This window comes from Vanessa atalanta, chromosome 1 (assembly GCF_905147765.1).
Source record: "Vanessa atalanta chromosome 1, ilVanAtal1.2, whole genome shotgun sequence".
Lineage (NCBI taxonomy): Eukaryota > Metazoa > Arthropoda > Insecta > Lepidoptera > Nymphalidae > Vanessa > Vanessa atalanta.
Genome location: NC_061871.1, coordinates 6307786 through 6334757, shown reverse-complemented (window position 1 = coordinate 6334757; position 26972 = coordinate 6307786). Strand labels below are relative to the sequence as shown.

The 26972-nt window shown below is 31.8% G+C and overlaps 1 protein-coding gene across 2 annotated transcripts in view; it reads left to right on the top strand.

Annotated features, from left to right (window-relative positions):
- The window catches only part of LOC125070593 (agrin-like), a 55973-nt gene that overhangs the window by 8855 nt on the left and 20146 nt on the right, over positions 1-26972 (top strand). The window contains exons 2-10 of one of the 2 annotated variants that reach the window (XM_047680562.1): positions 94-952; positions 8238-8273; positions 13393-13602; positions 15519-15731; positions 18425-18649; positions 20255-20470; positions 20859-21080; positions 23181-23284; positions 24724-24838. In XM_047680562.1, coding sequence (XP_047536518.1) covers positions 169-952; positions 8238-8273; positions 13393-13602; positions 15519-15731; positions 18425-18649; positions 20255-20470; positions 20859-21080; positions 23181-23284; positions 24724-24838 — 2125 coding nt within the window. In that variant the 5' untranslated portion in view covers positions 94-168. Of the gene's footprint in view, positions 1-93; positions 953-8237; positions 8274-13392; positions 13603-15518; positions 15732-18424; positions 18650-20254; positions 20471-20858; positions 21081-23180; positions 23285-24723; positions 24839-26972 lie in introns of those variants that run through there. The other variant, XM_047680629.1, reaches the window with a different exon arrangement.

The window sequence follows — 26972 nt, the reverse complement described above, 5'->3', positions numbered from 1 at the left end:
GTTACATGGATACATTTTTCTTCATATTTTATGATAGATCCGATATGAAGTTTTTTGACGAAAAAAGCATTGTAATATTTATCAATGTTTTAGATAACTTAAATACCCAGTGAAAGTGATGTCGTTTTGGCAAAAAGTAAATTCAAATGTGGCGAATAAGGACTGAAGATGAACAGGTCAGGCTACGAGTATACCGTGCCTGTATCTACAACCTACTACGCAACGAATTCAAGGCCTCCGCAATATGAACGAGGGTACGGACAGCTTGCACCTGTACCAGTTTACAGTCCCTCCTCTCACCCTCTCTCAAATTACGCAGACGTGTACGAAGGAAATAACGATACGACACTTAGAGCGGAGGAGAGGCATTGGTATATAGAAAACCATAAAAACTTGCAAAGCTATAGCTCGAATAATGACACTGTATCACAAGACAATAAAATTAAAAAAGAGGAAGAGAAGAAAGTCGAAGTTCAAATCACGAGATCGGATGCGGCGCAGATTAGGCAAAGACGAAAAGAAGACCGATGTTCGTGTGAGTGTTGGCCTACATCAGATAATAATGGCGTGCAAGACAGCGGCAACGACACCACGAGGTCACTTTCGGGAGTCGACATGGTGGCATCGTATGGCGTGTATGGAACGTCACAAGAAGAAGATAGCTCAGGTTTTGCGCGCATATCTGAAAAGAATGCTACATACAGTCAGAGAAACGAGACTCCGGTGCAGGGTGTGATTGTCAACCAGCAGGGAAACAGTGCCGTCGTGCGGCCTACAAATCCGTCAGATTCAACATGCAGCAAGTGCTGCTCGTGGTCTTCAAATGGCCAAGCAGCAAACTCTGAAGACTATTGTTGGATTCACTATTGCAGACCAGCACTTATAATACTACTACTGTTATTTTTTTTAATATTGTTGGGCGTTTCGACAGGGTTCTTATTGACCAATAACTGTAAGTAAAAGTTTAATATATATTTCCGTAGTAAATAATAAAGAGTTGTATATATCGATGTAGATACTTTAATAGTATGACTTAAGTTTATTATCTGAGCGATTACAAGCGTGACAGAAATATTATGGCGGTGTACATAAATAGGAGAAAGCTTAAATCGTGCATTGCCAAAGCAATATAAATGATAAGTACCGTTTGTATGGCCTACGCCCTTAATTCACAGTTGATTCTGTTGAAATGAAATAGTGAGGTGAACGAGTGTGGGGCGCGGGCGTGTGGAGTAACGTCCCCCTCGTTTTTCTCTCTGACAGAACATTTATTTTAGTGGCACTTGGCCGCCATGTAGAGGATTTTCAAATTGCAATGAAACTATTGAATGAATTTAACTACTAATCTGCAAACAAAACTATCGATATTTTTTTTCATAGATTTATTCAAATTGAATAACAAAATTAATAATATTAAAATAATAGTCTACTTCATTATTACGAAAGATGATTTTAAGAACGATTTTTTTTAAATTAATTTGTTTTCTATTATTACAACTTACTGCTTTTATGAATATGGAGTTGATAGTAATATTATAAGAGATTATTTTTTATTTAAAATTATAAGAAATAACAAATAATTGTACTATTGGATCGTATATATTAGGAATATGTCAAAATACTAACAGTATTATCAGAGTCTTAACTTATCAATAAAATATTTCCTTTGGCGTTTTCAAATAAGCGTGACATCTCATATACTTGAAACAAATTTATACAGATATCTCCATTTTATTTGTATTTTAATAAAATATTCTCATAATCATGCTTTTATTAATATTAAATGTGATCAATATTACTAATAAACAAAAAAAAAAAAACAGATAAATCTCTGCCCATATGTTTGACTGTTTGTAATATATGAAACTGATTATAGCGATATAAAGTACTACGTAGTATGAGAAATATTTATTAAATAAAAGATTATTATAGCAAGTTATACATCCGTGACTAAAACCACGCAAATAAGGTTTAATTGTAGGTGCAAGGACAAATTAATAAAGTTATATTTACTGTATAAATAACGAACATAGTCAATTATATTCGACCTTTGAGTTAATAATAATGTATAAACGTCTCTGTTTTGTTGAAAATACCTGAGCCATATCAACATTTGATTCACCAAGGAAACCTTAAAACTGTATTAAACTGGCGCAATACAATGTTTGTTAAAAAAAGAAAATGAAATTAATGTTCTAATTTCATTCGCCAATACATCGAAAACTAGTTATTTTAGGGGTCCTTTGTCATAAAACTGAAAACAGAAGGCTCATATGATCGCCGTGTCGAATGTATGATTCCTAAATCATGACCCAAGCGCTTAGTTTACAATTTAAATCCACAATTATATCATTTATAACAAGGAAATAAGACTTAATTTTTTTTTAATTTAATATAATGGGTTGTATAGAGTATACCTCCTGTTTACTCCAAAACCAAATCTATACGAGTGTTATAAATGAGAAACTAACTCTGTCTGTCTGTTAGGATCTCACAGCCAAACCACTAAACCGAATTTGATGAAATTTCTTAGCTACACCTAATATAGTTTTGTAAAATGACGATTCAAAAGTGCTTGTTTGCCTACTTGAATAAAGTAAATTTTGATTTTGATTTTGATTTTGATTATGACGTAAGTTTGATATGACCTACTTTTTATATCTGACACTTGAGTACCGAACCCTAAAAGGCGAGCAAAGCACTGGGCGACGACTAGTTGGTTCATAAATATAGGAATTCTGAGGAAACAAAAATGTCAGTAATCCTTCGTAATATGTAAGTGTGTAAACATACAAATAAAAAAATTGCGATGTCAAATAAATTGTTAGAAGCACAACAAAAAAACTATTGACTTTTAATTAGGTGTCATAATACACACCCCACATGTATATACGGGACCAACGGTGTTCGTTATACCCGCACTTAACCGTTTTTTTTTCATTCTCCGACATAATTAATTTCTACCGGCAGTGCCTGGGGACTGATTCACGGGTCACGTTCAACCTTAGCTTCGGAGCGAATGGCTAATCGATCGATTAATTTTCACGCTACTCGAGCACAAAATTCTTCAGGAATATATGGACTGGCTTGAAATATTTAGTTCACTAGAAAATTTAATTTATGCTTTTAAATATTATTTATATTGCGGTCGTAGTTACGTATCACTATAAACTAATTAATTATTGGATTTGAATATAACGCATCTGAATTTTTTTAAAGTATTTTCCTATTTATCAATACATAAGAGTAATTTAAGTTGTTTTATATTTAAATATTGTATATTATTAATTTAGACTTTAAGTCTCAAGATATACGTTAAGATTTTTGTTTATTAAAAAAAACATATTTTTCAAATTTAGTTTCATAAGAACAGAAAATTAAAATCAAAATAGTCTTTATTCAAGTAGCCTCAGAAAGCACTTTTGATCACATTGCACTATTGAAGTAAATGTAAAGGTACCACCGATTCGAAAAGTAAATTACAATTAATTTTTTTTTCTATATATCATGCATGGTTACAAAAAATAAGTCCAAGTTTTTTATCATTAATATATTCTTGTATTGAGAGTTGATAAGCGCCTTATTTTACTGAGTTTTTTTTTTAACAAAGTATTTAAATTTGTTAATAGCCCAAGTTAAAAATAGCCGTTGAATCTTATTATAGAAATGAATACCACCACGGAAGGATGTATTGACTTTGCGGATGCGAATCTATAAATATTAAATTTGTGAACTACATTATAGTAAATATAAAATTCTCAAAATTTCTCTATTACTAATAGCATAATTAGTAATTACAAATAATGAATTAATTATAACGGAAGAGATTTAATTTCAAAAAAAGTTATATGAAATAATAAATGTTAAATAATATTGTTAATATTTAATAGATCATATCATCACTGTTATGTTATTATGTTACGTTATGTCGTTATGTTATTAATCGTAAATGTTAATCAAATAATTAATATATATTTAATAATAAACAAAATCATTTGTTGAATAAGCCTTTTAATCTATTCGTTTGTATTTAGCTGCAGTTGATTCCAGTTGGCTTGTCTCTTGAAAAGAAAATACGCTTTCCTTTTACTACCTTATTGGTAAAACAATTGAATTTAAAGACCGTAAAAAACTTGTGAACTTCGATTGTAAAACTCTTAAATATTGTAGTACAGGAACTTGAGCGCGTCATTGTTGTGTTTATTTCTTTTATAGGTGGGTTATATAAATTTTATAAAGAACACATCAAGAAGTTTCATCTACATTTACGTCACATCACAAACAATATGACTTTGATATAAATTTGTTGAAACGTTCGACCATGAGATTAATTAACAACCGAGCCTAGCTTCCCTTCATGTTGGAGTGGTGGTGGGGAGTGGTTAGTGTTTAAGGTATAAAAAGTAGCCTATGTTTTCCTTGGGGCTCAAGATTGCCTAATATAAAATTTCATCAAATTCGGTTAAGTTTTTTGGCCGTGAAAGCGCAACAGATAGGCAGTTTACTTTCGCATTTATAATATTAGTATAGATTTAAACTCATGAAAGTTCAATGGTGTTTGCTCGGATTTGAAAGCAAGTATTCTTTTCATTGGGCCGTCTTCGCTCTCGGGGAGTTGCTTCAGCTATTAAAATATACTAGTCTCCCGTGAAACGTTGCGTTTAATAAAAATATTTTTTAGGAATTTAGAAACCTATGACAGGTTTTTTTTGATTGAATTTAATTGTAAACTGCGAGTCACTCTATCTATATATGGTACCAAAATAATGAAAACTCTTTTAAATGAAATTTTTAATGTCAAATAGTATACATTAGTTCAGTTGGAATTGGAATTTGTCGATATCAATTTTCTTTAATTTTATTACGTTTTTTCTTTTTTTTCTTATACAGCCGTAGTACCGCTCTCTAGCCGGCCAGTAACTTTTTTCCGCCCTCTAAAATTAATTATTTGTTAAATCGTAACAATTTAGTAAATAGCTGGAGCTCTTCAAAATTAGACCATAATCGACTTTTTATGTGCAGTTATCGCCCATAATCACTTACAAAAATCGGCTTACGCTATTAATATAATAATATCTATGCAAATATTCCAATTTTGAACTCGTTGTCCCTTATTAAGTACAAAAGTCTAATAATATTTACCAAAAAAAAAACAAAAAAATAATTCGTTCGTTTATGTTCGAATATTTGTAAAATAAATATTCTATATATTATAAACTACTTTATAGCAAATAGTTATTCAACGATGAAATCAACGCATTTGTTTTTGTATCATTAACAAACTGACTCAGTTTGTGGGTAAAGTTTCTGAATCACGCACACAGCTACGCTTGTGTCCCTTACAATAATATAATTGTGAATAAAGGTATAATTTATACAAAAATGAAAATGAAAAACGGCAGCTTAACACGCAGGTTTTTAGACTAATAAGTAGCGTAAGCTACAATTTTTTAAACGGTTAATGTTTCAGTTTTGCATATTTATTTATTGTGATCTAGTTTCGATCCGTGGTCTTGCTCGCGTGTAGGTATTTAACCTAGACAGTGTATAGGTATTTAATTTTACGATTCGAACGAACAAACTCACATTGTAATTTTTGTTAGATGTTCGCTTGAGGCAGCAGCATTAATAGATAAGCTTAGGCCGTTCTGTTGTAGGTGTGTAGGTAAATGTCTAAAATCAGTGCGAGTTAAAGATCTGATATAGATCGCACTTAGACCTGCTGGTGCGTGATTGCGCTTGACACCCGTAATATCCGGTAGCTGCCCACCGATGATATCAATTTCAATTTGTTGCGGCGCTGTACCGGCCGCCTCGATTCCTTGTAAATCGATACCACTTCAGTTTCCTGTTGCGTCCCTACCGGATTTAATCTCGTACTCGATTGAAATGCTCTCTATCTGATATCTATTTAATTTAACATTTAACTCAATTTGATAATCGTTGGATTATTATTAAATTGTTATACACTCATCGATCGCGTATGATGTAATAACATTTCATGCATTCATATTGTCCTTTCCTTAATTCTATATTATTTGCTACGCTAGACTCGATTCGCCTACATACAGATCTTACTGATTAATTATTAAATATCAAATACAGGTACAAAAGCTTATAATCTTTATATGCCTCTCTGCTGGGATAAGACGTCCTCTCGTTTTGAGGACAAGGTTCGGAGCGTTGCATTCACCTGCAGGTGTATTTGCGTTTTTTCATCACCAGTAAGCATGAGATGAATTATAAACACAGGTTAAGCACGTGAAATACTCAGTTAAGATTAACGTTTTCTAATTCTGGTATTTCGGTTGTATCAAATACACTTCTAATAAACGACTATTTAATAATAATTATTATTATCAAAACGAATACTAGATATGATTCTTTAATTTATACATGAAGTTAGTTGCACTTCGAACAGTTTACCTTTTTGGCAAACGTACAGGATGTTTTTAGATTGCATGGCTACAGATTTGAACGTGGAATTGAGTTTGATATTTGCATAACGTTTTTTCGAACCTTAGTTACGTGTCATGAGAGTCGATGCCCGTTCAACGTCTAACATTGTGCAGCGATTGGATTCGTTTAACACGTGACTGGGCACCGGTCGTAGTTTAATAGCCTCGTATATGTAAAGGACAGGCGCGGTACGTCCAACCAATTTGCAATAAAACAATATGGCGCTCAGCACACCCCGGCCTATGACCGCACGTTTTGCCAGCCTCTTGTATTTTATATTTATCCGGACTGCGAACCCATTAGGCGCGACCTCTTTGTTTCACATTCCGAAATGTTATGTTCCGTGCCTAAGGTAGTGTGTGTGCGTAAATTAATTCGTGTGGACAAATTTGTGTTGGTTTTGTTCGAGCACGTGGTAGTTACAAAGAACATTTTTAAATTACTATTAATTATTTTCAAACGGTTTACACTCTGCAATTAACATGCCCCGACCTAATTTACTCGTTAAAAGTAAAATAATTGTTTATTCATGTTGCAAAAATAAATAGCTGTTATTTTCTTCTAGTTCCGCTTTGAGTATTTGTTTTAGTTACGGTGTTACTGAATAAATAATGAACCGCTTGAAAATATATGAAAAAAGCTACCATAAAATTAGAATAGGTTTGACTTTTTAATTTTAAAAATAAATAATTTTCATATTCATTTTGTAAATTTTAAACGAAATAAAGATAGAAATATTTTGTAAAATTTTTATTAATTAATATATAATCGAATTTCAACCAAAGGGTGAAAACAAAAACGTAAATAAAATATCACAAAACATAGAGTAACTATCGGTACCAATAAACTTTATCAAATGCACACTATGTGAAAAAAAGTTCGAACGTGTAATTTGTATTGCAGACAGATTTTTAGCTTTAACGTTGAAAAAACTATCGATTGTCGATATCTAATAAGAGAAGAAAATACACACTTTGAATTCAAACAAGAACATTATTTAATATTTTATGTACAAAGAAAAAAACAATTTATATAAACTCAAATTAATATATCTTTAGCGAACCTGGTTCCATTCCAACAATTCGCGTCCATATTGTTCTGCCTATAGCCTCCAACGCAAATATATCACATTTAGTACCACTAAAAACTATTGGAGCATAGAACGTGTAAAGTTAAAACATTGTGGCGCATATGAACTGGCTTAATAATTAGATTATTGTGGTTTCTGCTCTAAATAACAATCCGAATGGATGTACTGAATGAACTAGGGGACGGAAACTGTTATTTTGAATATTTAGTGGCTGCAATAATGCAAAAAATTTTTGATACATGATCTAACGAACAATAATGTTATGAATATTCGTTATCGATTGATTTTATTTGATGTAGGATTGACTAAGATTGACCTATAAACGATTCAGGGTACATCTTTAGTAAATTTTCTATATATATAATAAAATTAGAGTGTCCGTTTGTAATATTAAAATATCCCATTTTTACTAAATGCATATGTATGTATACACGGTACATATACTAAATATAACACTTTTTTCAATTTTTGTCTGTCCGTCTGTTTGTTCCGGCTAATCTCTGGAACAGCTGAACAGATTTCGACGGGACTTTCACTGGCATATAGCGGATGTAATAAGGAGTAACTTAGGCTTACATAACATTCAAGCAACCCGCACGAAGTCGCGGGCACAACTAGTTGATGAGATAATATTCGAAAGTTTAAATGTTTTTATATTTTGTATTGATAAGATTTTTCCATGTTTCAGATTTACACTATCAACCAAGACCTCCCGCCCCCGAAGGTAAGATATATTTATAACTGACTCATCAATACTAACGCTAAGCATCACTTTTTTATATAACCGGGTTTCACTTTTAATTGAAATATTAATTTCATTTCAAGAGACATAACATCTTAGATCCCACAGTGAAGCGCATTTTGTGTTTAAAATTATGCAAGCAGTAAGTCTATGAGCGTAGGTAACTATTATCATCCGGTAATATTTATTCAACTACATCAACAAAAATATTACTATGTAATTAATAAGTTATTTTTTTACCTAGTAATAGTATTATATTGAAATCTACCTTAAGACAGCTTATATCACGAATTCAGATCAACCTTTTCAAAGTGTTCTTCTAAACTGGTTTTGATTTTCCAAAGCTCTTTCGTCGCGTAAGTATTCTATTAACATAAATGGCAGGACTATTTGATGACGGCGACTACATTGCTTAAGGTTCTATTCATACTAAACGATGAATTCTACATTCAATGGCTGGCGTTTTTAAAAGAGGAACTTCTGTATAAAGGAATTTTTAATATGATTAAATAGAACTAAAAGGCTTTGCAGCTTAATGTTTGCTTGATACTAAAATTGATACTAGTATTAATTATCTCTCTTGATGTTGTACACACACATATAATTAATACCGTTAACGCGTTACGTTTGCGCGATACGTCACGATTTATCAAGCAAGTATCAAAATCTTTTAGAAGAATTTTATTCGTTTTGATTCTAAATTATAATATCATTAAATGTTTGAGTGTAGTGTTTAGTTACCTTTGTTAACATGTAAGTTGTAAAATGTAAATACCTGCAATGTAATGTATCACACTGTACAAGTTTTCTTTGTTGTTTTTCCTAAATATGATTTGTGAATATGCCGATGGTATTTCTAAAGCAATAAATAAAATAAAATAAATAAAACACACATAGCACCTACTTATTTGGTTTTATGGATACTATGTACATGATTATGATATTCATAATTTGCAAAACGCAATTTCAACCCTTATTCGTCGACAGGGATATGTCGCTTAGTTTTATTTGTACTCCTATATGTCGCAGTGCTACTGCAAATACGTGCTAGTATAATTGTACGGAATTTTGTAATTTTCAAAACTTCTTACAATATTATCAACAAAATTCAGGGAAACTGTAATCTCACTGGGCACATATAGTGAAAAAATAAATACTCCTAGTCTAAATCAATACTAGCAACTAATTCGTTTTGATTTGTCGATTCTTCGAAAGTTACTGTACTCAGTAGTTTTAAGCGTAATAAATACCTTGATTAACTATTAATAATAATATCCTTTAGATATAGCACTGTTTGATATTTTTGTGCTAGTTTTATTTTTTTACTATTAAATCAAAGATTAACATTTATATTTACTTATTGGTAGGGCTTCTAGGCTCGTCTCGTAGGTACTACGCAATCATCTATATTCTACCGCAAAACAGAAATTTATAGTATTGTTGTATTACAGATGTAACAGACACAAATTACATAAGACTTTAATTCCGGAGGTTGGTAATGCATTAAAATTATTATTTCTTATATTACCAATGTTTATAGGTGTTAGTGATTACTTATCATAGATGGACTGTATACCTAGAAGTCAAGACTACTGACAAATTACCCTGCGATATATATTTATATTACTTAGAACAAAATAGCATTTTCATGAACCTAAGGCTAAGATAATGCCACAATCAGCCAAAAATAGGTATAATTATAATGTCCCACAAGTCTGTTCTGTTTAGAACTTTACATGCCTTATCTTTGGTCCACACGTGTACATTGTGCGGGTGACATGCCAACTAAGTCGAGAGCCAGCAAAATTGCTTTGTTCAGACTTTGAGAGGGCGCGTCCCGCATTAACCTCCTAAGTCCGCGCAATATTATATTTTAACATTTATTACTATGTCAAACTTAAAGTAATTATTCATGATTTTCGCTTAGTTGAAGTTGAAGGATTAATATTTCGATTCGTTTCACCCAAGGGACTACGAAACAAATTTGTTATTGAGCAATAAATCATGAAAAAGGTAGCCTAGTACCATATAAATGTGCATTACATTGCTTACCAGTGATTTATGTCGCCCTGTTTTTTTATTAACTCGATTGAAGTTATAAACGTTCAATGAACATTGCTATACGAATAAAATATCTCAACAAAATTTAAACGGCAACTTTATTTGTTAAATAATTTCTCAACACAAGCTCGTATTGAAGTAATTAACTCGCGTACTCGTATATGTTCATAATATATGTTTATTGTATTTATAGTCTAAGTAGTTTCACTGCATCTAAGATATCATATAACATATTTTTTCCTTAAAGTGTTTAGTTTTAGAAAAAAATCTTTACAGAAAAACAAAGAACATACCACTTTTAAATTCTCTATTAATATCTCCATTTTTCAAATTTGATAAAAAAAAACAAAAAATGCCTTTGAACAAGTTATATACAGGTGATTTTATCGAATTAGCCAAGAACGGAAATTAGCTATAAAAAATCTTTAGTCGTTTTCGCACTGTACTCATTACGGCATTATATAATAAATGTAGATACGTGGTATAGCAAGTTAATCAAAATACTTATATATTTAATTATACTTCAAATTTTTATTCATTGACCGCATATACTGTTTGCATACCATCGAAAAAATAATTAAGATTGTTAAAATAGTTAAAATAATTAAAAGTGTTCGCAACGACGCGTTGATATATTTTTGCGAAACAGTGAAATTAACAACTATTTTACTATACTGCTGTTATGAACCCGTATAGCGTGAACGAATACTTATTTTATTATCCTATAGTTAACAAAGTATGCATACGGAAACTGTCATCAAACGAGATTATTTTTCGAAGAATCGTATCAATCTAGAATTATAAAAACACTTACGTAATAGTTTCTGTTTTTCTTATTTCATTTTTGGACTTTTGTCCTACACAGGTACGTCAACGTATTAGTTCGATTGATTTACTTGAGTTTATTTTATAGAAAAAGTAAAGTTTCGTCTGGTATGTGAGAGTCCCGGAGGACCGACCCCCCCCCCCCCTCAAACATGATGGTTGTGCAGAATTCGGTTGCAACGCACCTGCAACCACCCTGGTGTTGCAGATGTCCATGGGCGGTGGTAATCACTTTCCATCAGGTGAGCCTCCTGCTCGTTTGCAAACTCGCTCGTTTATAACATAAAAAAAATAGACTTTGATCAGTCTACAGTTTCAATTCCTGTATACATTTGTAATTTCTATACGTCTGTGTGTATATAATTTACGAAAAACAGCGAGTAGCGAGCTACTTATCGATAATTTAAACAGTTCGAGCGAGGCTGAAAGAGCAGCGCGGTGAATATCCTAATTTTCTTCAATTCACGAGGCATCCGCCATCATTTTTATCGCCCCTCTTGTCTCCATTTATATCAGACGTCTACAGCGATTCGTGTTCTAGAATTTTGTTTGTTTCTTTCGAATTGTTATTTCCGGCTGCTTTCGTTTCTTTAAGCGGATTCGTCTACAGCCTTTATAAAAATGAAGGAAATGAATTCTTGGTTAATATATCGACGCTTGATCTTATTTCCTTTCGGGATAAATCTAATGTATTTGGTGTTAGAATAATATTTTAAATTATATCAAATATCTTTCGTGGTAGGTTAGTAAATACAAAAGTCAAATGTAAGCTAAGAACTGCTTTAAGAAAGAGGTGTTATATATGTTTTCTTTTTAATTTTATATAATGTTCACTGATTTCTCAGCTAAATGGCTCGACAAATTTTTTTCTGGACTCTATTGAGGTGGTGGTACTTTTATTGAGTCTGTCGTAGTATTGTAGTTCCAAAATAGATGGATATATTGTGATTTTGAATTATGATTTATGCTTTTGATGAGTGCTTTTCAGCAATAAAAATCAAACCACAAAGAACCAAACGTTTTAAATTTATTATTTTATCTTGTAATATTAAAAAGTTATGATGTATTTGTCTAACTGCGCAATTTATATTAAACGATATTACACGTAGAGCCGTCGGGGATTAAAGCATAGATTTTTTTGCAGTTGCGAACACGCGACCGAGCCACATAAGGTAGCCGTGTACACTGAAAACTGGACTCGCTTTTTGGAATGAGAAGGAACCGGGGTATAAAGATAAAATCATCTGTGCCATATCTATTTATATTTATTTTCAAATGCAAAGGGGTGATTTAACACCACTGAAACTCTTTAAAAAGCCCTGGTTCCATAACATCCCGATTTAAATAAAAGAAACGCTATATGTTATCTCAAGGCTACTACAGTGAATCAATGAAAACCACATCAAAATCGGTTAATCCGATTCCGAGATTAGTAGTAACAAACAGACAGACAAACAGACGAAAATTTTAAAAATCATAATATGTGATTTGTGGTCGCTGTAGGCGTTAATAGATACCCCAATAATGGAGGATATTTTTTTCTCAAATATCTTCCATGTACAGATTTCGATCAGTTAAGATTTTATTATATGCATAGATAAAAAAGATAGAAATAGAAGAATATATCATTATTTTATGTGTCATATAAGCGTCTAATTAGTTTCGATTTCAATAATAAAACGCTCATTCAGATTCGAATTTTCAAAAGCGGCTGAACATACATATTTAATCATAGGACCTTTACATTGAATATATATTTACTGATAAAATTAATACTTTGAGATAAGTCCGATTACAGTTCACGTAAGCTAAACATACAAGAGTTCTGAAATACAACAAAAGCATTTTCAACTTCGGAATCGAGAAGAAAATTGTAAATTAACTTTTGCTAAAGCGTTGTGTGACTTCGCGCTCGACAATCTCTGCTCGGAATTTTAACTAGGCGATATAGATCGGTAATCCCAGAGCCTGCTAACACAATGCGGTGGAAGAGCGGATATTCGCATCTTATTTTAGACGGCATTAATAATTTAGTCACGGACTCCGTTTTTCAGGTAGAAAATTGAGAATTGTGTGATTTTTCAGGGTTACACCTTAATCATGTCTTTGTTCAGATAGCTCCGTCTGGAAGGAACTTCCAGAATATTATAACGATTTTTTTTATATTTTCTTATTTGCTGTAAGTATTATTGATTGATTTTTGATTTGATTTTAGAAGCATGTGAGAAGACGTTCTGCAGGTGGGGCGCCGAGTGTGTGTCACTAGGCGACGGTCGTGCCCACTGCGCCTGTCCAACTAGCTGTCCGTCCTCAGCGGCACCCGTATGCTCCACCGCTGGCAGAACTTACCGTAACCATTGCTCATTGCGTAAAGAAGCCTGTGAAAGAAGGCTGAACTTAAGAATTAAGCATGAGGGTGAATGTGGTGAGTTGTCAAACAAAAATGTTCATTATTATTATTATCAATATAGAAAATCCTTAGGTATATTTTTATGGTTTAGTTGTATAATGATTAATTGTATACTAGTTTATTTGTACCAGATGTTCAGACAGGTTACAAATGCAGATGTACATGTGCAAATAGGACAAATAATGACCATCCATGCTTTATCGTAAGCACTTCTTTAATGTAATTGGAGGCGTAAACATTAATTTTAGTAACTGATTAAAAATCAGGGATTGTTATTGATAGTTTTTTTCAAACCTCGTTATGGTCTTCGTTGTTCTTTTTGCTCAAATATATATATATATATATATTATTTTAAATTGTATCAATGTTTATAATGATTATGCAACAGCTACAAAAGACTCGTAAGTATAAAAAGTGAAAAATACGCCGCGTTCCTGCATAAATTTCAACGAAAATTAGTGTAGGAGGTAAATAACAAAACATGAATAACCCTTTACCCCAAGTCATCTCGTAAAATATGTCGTCTCGCGACAGCAATTGCGAGTATTTTGCCACGGTAAATTGAACTGAAGTTTTAGTTCATTTAACATCTCGAATAGAATTTTTAAAAATACTCTTAAATTCTGCGTTGCAGGCATTTTATTAGTGCCTACATTATCATTGTAATACACTTCGTTTGAAATGTAATAAAAATGTATGAATTTTTACTTGTGTTAAAGTGAATCACTCGTTTCATACGTAATGTAAATAAGTATATAAGAATTCGAGTCAGTCGGGATATTAACAAACAGCAATAGCTTCTAATAGTAATCAATAACTAATATTTATGCATTAGTGTTAGTAGTAACCGTATAGCTATTCTGTACGGAACTCGCAACTCACCGCAGAACACGAGCATGAAATATCAGAATGTGACGTTGATATGTGATGTTGACTATAATAGTTATAAAATTTATAAGATTAGAAGATATAGATAAGATCATAATAGCGTATCGTTGTAAATAATTCACGAGTGAGATATGAAGTGAATTCTTACAGAATCTCATTGATCTATCGTATTTTGAATGACGTTCGATCAGAATTTGTTGTACATCTACAATACGATGATTTTTGTTGTTGATGTAAGAAGTATTTAAATAGATTTGATTTGAATAGAAATAAATGAACTGTTGAGTTTGTGCTTCCGTTCACGTAATATAAATACAGCTTTAAAACTAAATGTTATTTTCTGATAATACAATACAAGTAATATCATAAAAGTCTTTATTAATAATTTAAAAAAAACATTAAGTTAAAGCAGCACGACGTCTACGCCGCCGCTTTCGGGAAAGAGGTTTGTTGTATATATGTGTGTAGTATATTACACACCTCTTTGATTTATACTGAAGTCACATTTCCAGTTTAGCTAGAACTTTTAATAATTGAAACACACTGGTTTACACTTTTACAATTTTATTTGTCTCGCTTCAATTTCGACGCGTCCGTATAACTTCCAGAACAATCTGCTTCCCACTACCCACATTGTCAATCATACTCATTTATAATTTGTTTATTTAATTATTTTAAATTAATAATAAGTGTTATTTTACACAATAAAAATCTATAATTAGATAATTATGACTTATTATTTAGCTTACATTATACACAATTTACCTAATGATCCTTTAAAAATATATATCTATATTATCTATATAAATAGGTAGGCTTACAATACGTATTATAATTATAATGAGATATATTAAATTTTATAAAAGACTACAATATGATTTAATTTATACACTCCATATATGTACATTTATCGGTCGTCTTTAATTATAAATTCTTCTAATATCCATCAATTTCGTTGTTTCACATCTGACGGGTGACCCATAGCCATTCTGTATGTATGGAATTAAAATCTGTTATCATAATAGACGTTTTTGTATCAATAGAAGCCGGAGACCCGTGCAGTGTCGTGACATGTCCAACGGGGGCCAGATGTATAGTGACCTATGGCCAACCTGAATGCCGGTGTCCGCGGAGCTGTCAGAGACGCAAGACTGTTTGCGGAAGCGACGGTCACGAGTATCCATCTGCTTGTCATCTTGACAAACACGCTTGTGACAATCAACTTAACATAACTATCAAATATCATGGAAAATGTGGTACGTATATTGATTGCTATTGTATTTATTTAGCTATTTGGCGGAATGTAGTTTCAGGTTAAAATCTTGTATCGTGACGAGATGTTACAGTTTTCCGTCTAAAAATTGCCGGACAGACCGGAGTTAAAATGCTGGCAGTGCAAGAAAGTTCGAGGAAATCGAATGAGTTTACGTGTATTGTGCACACACACTGGTACACTAATACACTATTGTGTCTGAATTTTAGTAAGGAGGATATGATTAATTTGAATGATGAATTTTCCTTCAAGATTCTTTGGTGTTGTTAACAGAAAAGAATCCATTGTTTCTGTATGTCTGAAGTTGAAATATTTCTGGACAAAGTGTTAAAGCAACCGTAACAAATTAATACTAGAGATTGAGATTTGTAAAGGAAATTATTCAAACAAATGACTTTATATTGTTCCGTCTCAAGTTTGAAAACGTGAATAAAACTCGTTAAGTTGAGGTCGTTTCCTAATAATAGGAACGGAGTACATAAAAAAAAAAGAATCAAAATATTTTTCGTGAGTGCGTTATTAAAGAGCTGATCGAAATTTGGTCATAAGAACATTGGAATTTGTTTTTAAAACATAATGAGAGATTATTATTTTAATGTTCGATAAAATTTTATTTCACTTTGTTACTAAAATACTACACTAATAAAATTTGTGTCGCGGACTTGAAACGCGAGGAAGCACAACTTTTGAAGTTTATGATTTTTGTTATTTAATTTTATTTAAAATCAGCATCAATGGGCATGAAAGGCCAACAAACAGATAGACAGTCAGAGTTACTTTCGCATTATCATATTGGTATGGATCGAATAAATAGTAAAATTCTGCATTGTTGCAGCGTTGTGGAATAAGTTACAAAATACCTCAAAGGAAAAGACCAGTAGAGGGTTTACAAGATTTTACTGAAATCATTTTTATTATAATTTTATAGGCGAAAAAAAGTTTAAATCCTACACTGTACACTCCTAAATACTTAGTTCAGAGCTTACGAGTCACATTCAGGAAAAAAAATCATAACCTTTTATGTTTATTTATTTTTACTAAAGACATTTCTCATGGTAAGTGTCTATTAGCTATTATAAAATAAATATATATGTTTAGGTCATTGAATATTTATTGGAACATTCGATTATCTTAACTCGTAAGAAATAGAATACCAGCACGTAAATTATTCAAGAATGAAATTACATTACGAAAAAAAGTCACTTTTGAATATAAATAAATTCACAGAAAGTATTTTCTTTGAGAGTAATTTAATCTCTTTTACTCTATCTACGTACGTTTTGTGAACCCTTTTCACAAAACTGGTCCCGGAACATTCGATCTGGACTGAATTTGTACAAGACCAAATGCCCGCACATTCCGACATCCTTTGTGAATTTCACTGTATACTTTACTAGCTTACTTTGTTCTTATATTGAATTGTTTATCTTGAATTTTGCATTCCTTTTAAGTATATCAAATTTTGAATAATTTAAGTATCCTTTTAAAATATATCATGGAGTTATTTTAGTTTAATTATAAAAAAAGGTTAAATGGATAATTTCCCACTGCATGAGAGTTTCTTGTGAGGTAAATAGTTGGATCTTATTTCAACACGCAGCATTAGTGCGAGATGATACACATTTGTCTAAATTGATTCCTTTAATAGTCATGTTACTGAAAAAAATAATCAGGAAATGATAAAAGAGAATTTATGCTTTTCTCTTGGAGAGTTTGCTTCAATATTATAATAATTCAATATAATTTCTTTTATTTTCAAATTCATATTTTTATTTAAATTTATTGTCTTGCCAATCCTAGCCAGGATGCTAATATAAAATTATTGTATCATCATTGGTCAAACCAATTTTCAAATTCATCAGACATGTTGAAAATCTAACTAAAGATTCCGTTACAAAATTATGTAAACAAATAAAAGCGTGTACTATGTCAAATAAATAAAATTTAATTTCACATAGCTTTTCCGTTTTCTTCGTGACGTTCATTACCGAGCACACTACGAATTATTATAAGCTTTAAAATTTAGCACATGAAAATTCAACTGCACTTGACCGTATTTAAGACCGCGACCTTCGGTTAATGTCTACTTGCTCTATCCACTGGGTCAGCTCAGCTCTCATTTAATTAAAAGCGAATTTGTTTTTAAAATAGAAAATTCGACGAAAACGTTAAAGGTTAAAAATTAGATTAGACCACTGCGCTTTAGTTGAAATATAATTAGTTCTATTTACGTTAAAACTTACTTAAAAATTTTCGACGCGTGAATTACCTTAGTAAACATATAACCAGGTTATTTTCGAAGTTTTATTCGTTAACCTAGTTGTTGATATTGCTTTTAGATTTAGTTTACCTATAATACTTATAGTAATCAATTATTTGATATAAAATTAATTATATCCATTTGTCAAAGACAAAAGAAATCGATTTAATAAAAACTTTTATAATTTTCAATATATTTCGTTTATAATTCAAAAGGTTATGCTGAGCCATAAAATCTTTTTCGCCCTATTCAAACCTGTTTCAAATAAAGGTCAAAAATCTATAAGCCACAAATTGGGGTTCGAGTATTCAATATGACAAAATTATATTTTTCATACATTTTGCGCACTTAAAATAAAATTTAGTCATTTTGGTTTGGATTTTAAAAATACAGTATCCGTTTGTTGTTACATGTAGATCCATGTTTGGAACACGAGTGTGCCGATGGGGGTATCTGTCAGCTGAACGAAGTCCGTGCACCCGTGTGTAGATGTGGGCCTCCGTGCGACTTAGTCGTGCGTCCAGGCTCCGCAGTGTGCGGGTCCGACTACAACGACTACGTCAGTGAATGTGCGCTTCGTCGAGAATCTTGTCGCACCAAACAGGAGCTATCAATTGCCTACAGAGGGGAGTGTGCTTCAGGTTTGTAACCAAAATTATTAGAGCTGTGTATCAGACTGTAGACTATCGATTAATATTTGTGGATTATAAAAAAATATTCTCTAGCAAATCTATAATTAAAAACAATTTGTGCTTCATTGTAACAGGATTATAATAAAAAAATATAAAAAAATAGCAGCTTGTCATCTTGCACTGATGATTTAATTATTAAAATTAATTTGATATATATTTTATTGATATTCGCAAACGATTTAATTACTATTAATTACTGGTTGCATTATCTCAGACCTATGTCCTAATAGATATACTATTTTAAGAATCAAAGTTTTTCCGCGAAAGATACTTCGATTTTGAGAAAGACTCTCGACCATGTGTTGTTGAGTAACAATTTTAAGGGTATTTTGAAATCTAAAATTACCGCTCAGTTTTAACGATTTGCGTGGAGATTTATTTAATTTCTGTTAGATTATACTATTCATTATCTTAAATTACTTCTACTATTTACCAAAAAAAAAAACATTTAATATAAAAAATAGTCATATCTAGATACGTTCATTATATATTTTAGGATGTTTATGTTTGTTTTAAATTCTTATTTTTGTAATTGTACTGTACACTACAGTAATACTAAGTATTTTTTGTAGTAGGATTAGTACTGTAAATATTTAAAACTCGATCCGTTCTGAATTTCCTTTTTAATATAATAAGTAGTTACCTCGATTTCACGTCTAATCTAAAATTAAATCTTTATTTGGAAACGCAAGGAACCCCCCTCGCTGAGGTTCCCGTTCAGGAGACATTTTGTTTTAAAGAAAGTAATTGGACACGAGCATCGAGGCGTAGTGTTCGGAAAAGCAATTGTGACAGCAACGATATAATTCAATTTTCTGGAGTTATTAACTCAATATTTGAAGGGTTATTATCTTTTATCTATCCTTTTATCAATAAATGGAACGTCTCTTTGCTTGATTGAAATAATAGTACGTTAGAAATTTTCCGTTATTTGGTTCAATAAATATTATGAAGTTATATTTAAAATGTAATAACGGAACATCCGTGAGATAATAATGAAAGAAATAGTGTTTTATTTTTTATTTTATATTTATTAGCTGTAATTCATATTTTTATTATACAAATCAACATATTAAATATCACTTGAATAGTTTTAATATTGTTACAATATGAATGAATGCTATGTATTTTTTTAATTGTCGACTTGAGTATAATAGATATCTTTAAAAACGGTATCCATGTTTAGGAAAAGAGAATAAATAAGCATTACATTAGCAGCCTATAAATTTCCCACTGCTGGGCTAAGGCCTCCTCTCCCTTTGAGGAGAGTTGGAGCATGTTCCACCACGCTGCTCCAATGCGGGTTGGTGGAATACACATGTAGCAGAATTTCGTTGAAATTAGATACATGCAGGTTTCCTCACGATATTTTTCTTTACCGCCGAGCACGAGATGAATTACAAACACAAATTAATCACATGCAATTCAGTGGTGCTTGCCTGGGTTTGAACCCGAAATCATCGGTTAAGATGCACGCGTTCCACCACTGGGCCATCTCAGCTCAATAAAAAGTAAGCATATGAGTCGTATAAAAATGACATATATTTCATACAGCTCAACATCCATGCGAATCTGTGAAATGCGGCGTGCGCGAGCGTTGCACTCTAGACGCACGCGGCGTAGCCGTGTGTGGGTGCGGGCCGGATTGTGATGACGTCATGCGGCCCGTGTGTGGTTCGGACGAACGCACGTACGATAGTCCCTGCATGCTCGACCGAACAGCGTGCTTGGACAATCGAGACATTCGAATCGCATATATGGGAGCATGCGGTAAGCATATTTTTAACATAATTATTTATAATTATATAACAGCTATTCATGTTTAATTAAATCAAGTGGGTAGGCACTAGCCCGTACATAAATATAAAAAATAATTAAATAAAGACTTTTTATTATTACTTATTTTTAAATAAAGCTAGAATTATGTTAATTGTCTCCATGAATATTTTTTCTAACTATATTGAAATTCGCTATGGAATATCGTTTATAGACCGAGTAGGCGTAAGTGTACCTTATCAGTTCTTGATACTTGTTTAATAATATAGTTAGTTCAAAACTTATATCCGTCGGGTTGAATCTTTGTTTCGAACAATATATATAAATGAGTAAATAATGTAATTTGAATAAACGCTCAAACAAGCTTCGACTTACCCACTAGGCGTGGAAAATCCGTGCGCGCGGGCGACATGTCCGTGGGGCGGTGCGTGCGTCACACGGGGCGGCGCCGCACACTGCTCGTGTCCCGTGTGTGATTCTACACTAGCGCCCGTCTGCGCCTCCGATCGCAACACGTACGGCAGCGAGTGCAAGATGCGTATGCACGCGTGCCAGACCAGTCTCAGCGACGGCGATTTGCGCGTTCTTTATAACGGAACTTGTCGTAAGTATACTTTTTCAAAATCACACTAGAAAGTCAGACGAATAAGTCGGTTCAGCTATCAGCTGACCACCATAAACTCCATAGACATTAAGATTGTGATAAATCTTGACTACAACATCGTCTTCAAGCAATGATTGCCATCAATGCTTGAATAAGCCATCATTGCTAAGGTGTTATATCCCATGCGCATGTTACACACGATATTTTGCCGTAGAATAAATTAGCCAAGTTAATTTATGTTTGCTATATTTATATAGATTAACTACTACGCTAACTAATATTTAAATATCTGATATAATTGTATCGGAATATCACAGTCCGTAAAGATTAACATCAATACGTATATATCTATAGAGGTAAAGTAATTCAATGTTTCAGAGAAACAGAATTATGAGTATTTATGATATATTCAATAGCCAATAAATTCAATAGGCAGAGATCTGTCTCCTAATATATCTCAGTAATTTCTAGAATATTCATGTCAATTAAAATATTATTTCACATTCGAACATGAGATTCAATAGAATACACGTATATTATATTTGAAGATTTAAAACGTGTGAAATAAAAATGTCTCATCAGAATGATTGATTTCCAGTTTTCATGTATTTTTATAACCTATTCAGCCGTTCAAATCTGACATCAATGAGTACAAAGGTAGAGATGAAATCAATTATAAAATACCCTCCTTAGAAAAATCGCAATCTATTTTCTCTTATGAAAGTCTTTTCCTTTTATACAGTTGTCAATAAAAAGAGCGCCAGATTGCTTTAGCACAAATAAAAAAAAGCATTTAAAACTTTTATAGTTTATTTTAATATAATATTTTTTCGTTTTTATAATTACCGTTATGTAATGAACGCATATAAATATTTTAATATTCAAAGCATAATTTATTCTTTTCGAAAGTAATATATAACTATTTTTTTAGTTGAAATATGTATATTCTCAAAAAATCCGTCCAAATTTTGTAGGAACTTTTTAATTGATATTATTTGTAAGAACAAAATATTTGAATTAGGAATAGTATTGTTATAAATTATTTGTTCATCTTCAAGTCTTAGAAAAGTTTATTAATTATGTTAATAGGATAAGCGAATATTAATAACAATGAACTCATCACTTCTGTTCCCCTTTGGAAATGTCAATTAGGGATTTAAACGGCCATAGTGAATAATGAAAGGCGACGCAGATTAATGGAAGAAGACAAAGGATTAATTTTACAGAATCTTATTGGTTATTGAATCAATATTGGACAGCAATGTCTCCTTATAATCGCTTTCATATTTTAATGAAATCTCATTCAGGAGATTTCAATTTTGCACTTAGAAAATCATTTACTACCAACTGTATTCCCTGGATCGAGATTAAGCTCTCTCGCTTTAATCCGCTAGAGAATTGCTTAAACACGCGGTCTTAAAATATTAATTATAAGCGAGGATACTTGAAACGGGATAAAAATATCGAAATATATTTACTTAACGGTTTATTTACGACTAGTAAAGTAATCATTTAACTCATCGTTCGAAATGCGTCAGTTGACAAACGCAGTCCCGAGCAAATATTATTGATCTAATTTAAATTCGCTGAGAGTTTTAACAACAAATATTATATTATTACATTTTCATTTACGAATTTTTATTGGACGATAAATTTATTTGATTACATCAATTTACATTTGCAAATACTTTTGTCGAGTTGTTGGGATTACAAGGCCAATAAAAGTTATTAAAGTATTTTGCATTTTAGGGCATAATCCACTCAGCGGTAGCATTCAAATTATGTTTTCCGAGTATCGAAATAGTTGTCGAATAAAGGTTTAAGCACGTAATAAACAATATTATTAATATAGTTTGACCGTTTATTTATAACCTCAGTTGAGAACAAGAGGAATAGTTTAATTTCGTTGATAATTAATCAGAATTCCGCATCAAAGCGGTCCTGATTTTTGCAACTATTTTTAAATGTTGATCGATATAAAATGACTGTATATTTTGTCTTGAATAAATACAAAATTATATAGAATAATGAACTAATCCCATAGATTTTAGAAACAAATATGACCAATTAATAGTTTGAGGTTGTTTTATGTTTGTATAGAAACATGTGCGGACATGATATGCGAGGGTGGAGGGGACTGCGACGTAGACGCTGACTCTGGTCGCCCTGTATGCCACTGCAATCATAACTGCACGAACACACAGGTAAAGTAAAATGTAAAATTACAACTTGTAATGTATCTGTGCTGGGCAAGGCCTATTACGATGCTTTAATTCGGGATACGGGATACACGTATTATCTGACACATGCAAGTATTCACACGATGTTTTCGTTTACCGTACAACACAAGATGAATTAATATAAACACATATACATACCTTCAGTTGGGCTTTAATTTGAAAACGAAATTTCGTGTCCTGATTACTGAACAAACAAATACAAAATGGAAACATAAAATGAATAATACGAAAAAGTAATTACGAATATATCTAATCATTCACTTATAAATTCATATCCAATTAAAATGAAATCATTGAATAATTTCTAGGTTCGGTATCGATCGTATTACCTTAATTATATAGAGCGCTGATTTTAAAAACCTTGAAAACGAAATCAGGTAATTTCCGCCAATATAGTGATTATGTGGCGGCGTTTCATGTTCCCAGATTAAAATTATTGCGGGGATCAGTTGTTATGATTGCAAAACAACTGACGTTAATATTGTACATTTAATATTTATTTAGTAATGTAAATGTTCGAAGCGAGTCAGTATTAACGGGTATTAACTGCCGGGATTCGAATTATTTACTCGCTCGTGTATTATTGATTACACTTAAATTATTTTCAAGCTGTTTGTATTTATATCGCTCATTAAGCGATCATATTTAAAATTTAATTTCTACGACTTTATCTCGTACCAATCAACCAAACAAGATTGGATATGATTATGTTATAAAGGGTTCATGAGTTTCGGTTTTACACGACCGACGTTTTTCGCACAAAAATAATTGAAAAAAAATTATGAAGGAACACGTTATGGTGAATTGATTTCACATTGATAACGGCGGAAAGTAATTAATTTTATTGAATATATGCGTATAGTCTATTTTATTGTTTTTATTTTTTTATATTTAGAATCACATGTATGATTAAAATCATTAATAAAACATGCTCCCTAGAGTTACCGCAAATTATTTTATACTAATAAACTAAAGAATTAATAAAAATTTAGAGATGCCAAACTTAATTCAATTTGTTTTTGTTTATTCAATTGTATCGAAGGTTCAAACGGTTCAAATCACTTTCCATGGAGTAGTCGATCGTCTAAAACCGATTCATGTATTGCATATTTCATAGAAATATTTGAACTTTCGGGTTTGTTATTATTTACTATCCATTCAAAATATTGTTCAGACGTCGGGCTTAAATACATTTTATAGTAAAAAATATCTCGCTTTTATTTTTACCTGGAACTTAAATATGTACATATTTTTTATTCTGTAACAATTTTGAATTTCGAATACAAATCTATAAGTTTTCCTATGTATGTAATTTCTCACAAATGTAAAATTATACATGCTATTTGTAAGTCTAAACTGATCTTAACTCCTAGTTGCTGAATTAAAATAAAAGATTTTTATAGGAATCGGACGTCGTGTGTGGAACTGACGGTCAGACATACCCGTCGCGTTGTGAGTTGGACTTGACGACGTGCCGAGAACAGAGCACATTGCGGCTCGCGTACAAGGGGGACTGTGGTGAGTAGCAATTTCAGGTGAATACTTTTCAGTAGCGTGATATGTCAAACCAGTTTTTTAAATTTTTATCTATTTCATCTACAATCGGGTTCATTTAGAGCTAATTATTTATCGGATTCATTTTAAGATTGTATTTGATAGAAAGATCTGGAACACAACTAAATATTTGGTATCAAATGTTAACGATGATTGATGAATTAATTGATATTGAATTAGAATTTAAAGTGGCTTAAAATTAAGAATTAGAAATGAGTTCTAAATAGTTTCATTAGCCGAACATGAATTACTAATTAGTTTAAAATGAAGACGTATACCAAACAGTAGGTATTCACACTACTTATGCAAGGATGCCATTTTTAGTTAATGGAAGGAAAGGCTTCTATATGATATCTATAGGCAGAATATATCAAATACAATCAGGTGTTCTATATTTAAAAAATGGATGCTGGAAAATTAGACTTGCAACTGACATGGCTTAGTGTGAAAGCAGATATCGTTTGGCTTAAAGTCGTTTCTCGTTTTGTATCGTGATTGTACTAAATTTATCGTTTGCCGATTCTGACAGTTTCCATTAGGCATGATGACACTTTTAGTTCAGTAAAAACGTATATTGCCAGTAACTAACGTTGCAATAAAAAAAAATCAAAAATCGCAAAGAGAAATGCCTTTATTAAGTCTTATAGTTTCTTTTATCTTGTGAGGTGTTCTATTTTCAAATATTTTAATACTGAGACGACTATATATTATCTGACTTAATGGCATCCAGTTCTTACGAGGACAAATTGCGACAATTAGTGTAGAATAATTCAATTAATCAATATCTTATACAATAATAATATATTTTGATATTTGTATGCCTGTTCGTCTCGGGTTCGTTTATTTGGGTTTGCTTGAAAAATTGAAGGGCGACAAAGAAAATTTATCCAGCTATTGAAGCCGTGTTTAATACAGTTTACATATAATAATATAGGAATATAAATAACTCATCATTAAGTTATTGTTTACCGAAATATCATCATTGGTTCGCAATTTGTGTGGCTAAGTCGCCCAAATGCTCCTGTTTGAACAAGCTTAGTCACACAACTCATGTCAAGCTGGACCTAATAATATACGCTCCATTACACTTTGACAGAATAGGCCGGCAGTAAATCCATATTATTATAGATTGCACCGACGTTGCAGGATGAGAGTCAGCCTGGTTGAATATATTGATTTATTGGTGTCTATTGATATAATATTGGATATTAATATGTTATTAGAAAGGTCGAGGTCAATAAGTGTTTGACATCATATTATAATATATGTTTTTTCGTCGAGAAACAATAGCAATATTTTTTGGTACTCTGATTACGTTTATCGACCAAGTTTTAGCACTTTGTTAAATATTAGTTAACCTTTCACAATACTCATTTCCATGAAATTCGATAATTTTTTAACATAATAAAATATTTACACAATCTTTACACAGAAGTACCTATAAACACTTACTTACAAAAACTTAAAACGTTATTATAATTTGGTGGTGACGGTATTTTAAATTGTGGATAATTTAAAATTGATTAGGCCTTTGAAGCGCCAGTCACTCAATGGATTGTCTACTGATAAAAGTCGCAGGTTTAATCCTGAATTTATTTTCGTCTTCACTTTTAGGAGATGTTTTACATCATATGATATATACATAAATGATAGTGATTTCTTGCAAACGGGCATTCCTGTTCTTTTAGAACAATATTAATATGCTGATGGATTTCACTCATTTCGAGTAAGATTGGACTGCCAAGTAACTTATGCATAAAATATATCACTACTTAAGGCGTTTAAGGAGTATAAAAAGGTAAATGAACAAGTACTGGTTAGAAGTATTCTGAAAGTACAAACTCGAAATCTACTCCAAAATTGCCAGTTGGCAAGACTTATAATAATTAAAAAAAAATAGTTCATTGTTATTGACCCTGTAAGAAATATTTATCATTCCTTACATCACCAATGCAACATCAATATTGGAGGCTAAGATGTTATGTCCCTTGGGTATCCAGTTACGCTAACTCAGTCTTCAAATCAGAACACAAGAATACTAAGTATTACTGTTTGACGGTAGAAGATTTTTTTGAACGTGTGGCACCTACCCAGACGG